This window comes from Pinus tabuliformis, chromosome 7, assembly GCF_031772625.1.
Source record: "Pinus tabuliformis cultivar Carrire ecotype Pingquan chromosome 7, CPIR1, whole genome shotgun sequence".
NCBI lineage: Eukaryota > Viridiplantae > Streptophyta > Pinopsida > Pinales > Pinaceae > Pinus > Pinus tabuliformis.
Window position 1 is genome coordinate 1,839,701,435 of NC_142293.1, and position 3,101 is coordinate 1,839,704,535.

The 3,101-nt window shown below is 35.3% G+C and overlaps 1 protein-coding gene across 1 annotated transcript in view; it reads right to left on the reverse strand.

Moving 5' to 3' along the window:
• Positions 1-2,420, reverse strand: part of LOC149255781 (uncharacterized) — a 27,415-nt gene extending 24,995 nt beyond the window's left edge. The window contains exons 1-3 of the mRNA XM_089455136.1: positions 2,370-2,420; positions 2,200-2,282; positions 2,057-2,150 (exon numbers count right to left, since the gene is read on the reverse strand). Coding sequence (XP_089311262.1) covers positions 2,057-2,150; positions 2,200-2,282; positions 2,370-2,420 — 228 coding nt within the window. The remainder of the gene's footprint in view (positions 1-2,056; positions 2,151-2,199; positions 2,283-2,369) is intronic.
• Between the last annotated feature and the right edge of the window lie 681 nt (positions 2,421-3,101).

Here is a 3,101-nt window from a genome sequence, read left to right on the forward strand (position 1 = left end):
AAATGGCTTTTCTTTGGAGTTGACTGATATATTTCTATTAATGCAATTTCTAACATTATGTATGGCCTTGAAGATGTTAGATATAATGTTTTTTTATCATATATTTATATAGATTTTGATCAACTTAAAGTGATTCATCATCCTTGCCTAATTTTGCATCCAATAACCATGGGAGTTGTGAAAGTGGAGCAATCCTTCATTTTGAAAATTTTCAACATTTCTTTTAAATATTTCTCTTGGGAGATGAACGTGCATTCTTAATTTTTTTATAAATTTGCAGACTAAGAAAAAACGAGAGTTCTCATTAGCAAGCCATTAAAGTAGGAATTTTTTGTTGCTTTCTGAAAAGTATATTATCAACATATACAACTAAAATTAAGAGTTATTTACCATGTGACTTTATGTACAAGATTTTATCAGTTCTACCTTTCTTGAATCCTTATTTTTTAAGGCACTTGTCCAACCTAGAATACCATGATTGTGGTGCTTGTTTGAGACCACAGAGTTCCTTATTTAACCTGCAAGAACCATTAGGAATTATATGATAGTATGAAGCCTTCAAGTTTGTTTTATATATATCTCTTCTTCAAGCCCTTCATTCAGAAAGGTAGGCTTCACATCCATTTGATATACTTTGAAGTCTTTGTGATAGGAAAAAGTAAGAAACATTATTAAATATAATCTTCATATGTGTGTGTGTGTGTGTGGTATGGTATTTTAAAAGATCTATATATTTTGTTTCATTCTAATTTTCTTTTTATTCTACTTAGGAATACCATCCACTCTTTTGTCTCATCAAATATCTTCAATCGGCTCTACAACACCTTCAACACCAACCATTGATCATGTGAATTAGATTGCAATAGGGATACAAATCAAATATTTGATGGCTTGGATATAAGCCAAAAGAGTACACTTCTTGGAAGTGTAAACTCAACATATAACATTTTGTGCATAAATGATAATATTCATGTTCAATGGAAATTTCAAGCTCTCAAGACCTTGTTCTCAAGTTCTCATGTGTCATGTATGTACTTTGTTTATAAGACAAACAACATCACAAAAAATGTTTCATGAAACATACATTTTTTATGCAAGCATTGTTTATGAAGAATTATTGGTCTAAGTTTAAATTTTTGTCAAGTCATTGTCACTTCTTCCTCTCATGTGCTACCTTTCATAGCCATTTCACATAGAACCTTCATGACTATTTGACATCAATACTGACACTACTAACATTTTCCCCCTTTAGCATTGATGACAACATTTATATGGCCCTACCCTTTTATCCTAAGAATCACTCCTCCCTACCTCCCTGAGAATCATTTCTCCTTACACCCTTTTTCTGATGCAGGAGCATCTAGCTCAAGTAGGGCATGGCTGTTTATTGTCTCATGCTAGAAGTTGACTTTTTTTTTATATATATATATTTGTTTTGTTTAGTGGTTGTCTCAGCCAGTATTTAGGGGTTTATTAATCACTTGTTTTTATTTTCGTTTTATTTTATATTAAGCTTGTTTTTAGTTTTTACATCAAGAAAAGGACAGTTACTTAAAACTACGAAATGTAACTACCGGCAGTTTGCTAACTGTCCACAACATGTAAAAAAAAAAAACATCAATGTAATGGGGATCATCATAGATTGAGGAAGAAAAATAATAGAAAGAGAACAATATTTTTTTAACAGAGAAATATATCTGCTTTCCTACAGTTAAAGAATCTCCTACAGAACCACTGGAAATTGTTCATTCTTTTTACAAGTAAATAACCACTAAAGACTGTTCATTCTCTTTACAAGAAACTAACTACAGATACACGATTGGAGTTACACAACAACCAGAGCATTCAAGTGCATAACTAGGCAAGTCCACAAAGATGAAGTAAAATTGACCAAGATAAGCTACAGGTAACAAACTATTTCATTATCATTTAATAACTTGCACTGTGCACAACAGTGAAGGAGTTTTTTTTATTAAAATATACATATATGCAAATGACATTAAAAACCCTCTGTTCAACAAGAGGAATAGAACCAAAAATTCGACAGTCGACATACATGCCCGAGGCCACAATAATTATAATCATACATATATTTAGTTATAAAGACCGCTATAGGCTCATAGCCATAAACAGGCAGACTATAAACCCTCCTGAGCACAGAACAAAGAACAAAATAAAAGCAGATATCTGCAAAAGAACCAGGGAATGGCACTACCCCATTTTGGGTGCAAGAGGACGAATTTGGGCACAAGAAACTCCGCAACGGGACTGCGAGCAACCACCTACAGTCACACACTGGTGAATGTTAGTGATAGCTAAGTGCGAAGAAACAAAAACTGAAAGAATAGGTTGTGGAAGAATAGACTTACCGGAGGAGCGAACCAACCGAGGCCAACCGAGGGTTGCATTGCAAAGGTCATAGTTAAGGAGTTTCCTGCTATAACAAGGTGCAACAATGTCAGTGTTTGCAAAATAATGAGAGAGAAATAGCCAGCAAGGAGAAAGAACCTACTTGTCAAACTAGTGTTGAGAAGAGAACCAAGCGCGCTCTATAGCGCAACCTGCAAACGGGACAAACAAAGTTTTATCTGAAGGATGACTGCGTAAAACGAGTAAACAAAGGATGAACTCAACAATGGTAAAACCAACAAAAATTGCAGAGAGTGGACAGTGAAAGCCTTCCAAGTCTCGAACCAAGGTTTCAGAAAACCCACAAGATTTTCCCACCGACAGAACAGAGCAAACCTAGAGGAGTAGAGGCGCCGAGCCATAAGCAGAGAAAATGTTCCATTTGTATGCCCAGAACCCACTATACAATACCAGATCGAGTATGGGGAAACGAAATTGACAGAGCCAACATTCAACGCTCAATAGCCAACAACAAGTTTACAAACCCCTAAGCTAGGACGGAGCAGAGACCCAAAGCGACGGATCAAACCCTCGAAATGAGGCAAGTTAGGGTTTTGATAGATTGAAAGAGTGGGAGGGGAATAGAGAATGAGGATAGGACACTTGTCCTCATCACACAAGATCACGACAATCACACCATAAAACAACCGTAGATTAAATCATATAAATCAAAACTCAATCAATTAAGGTTG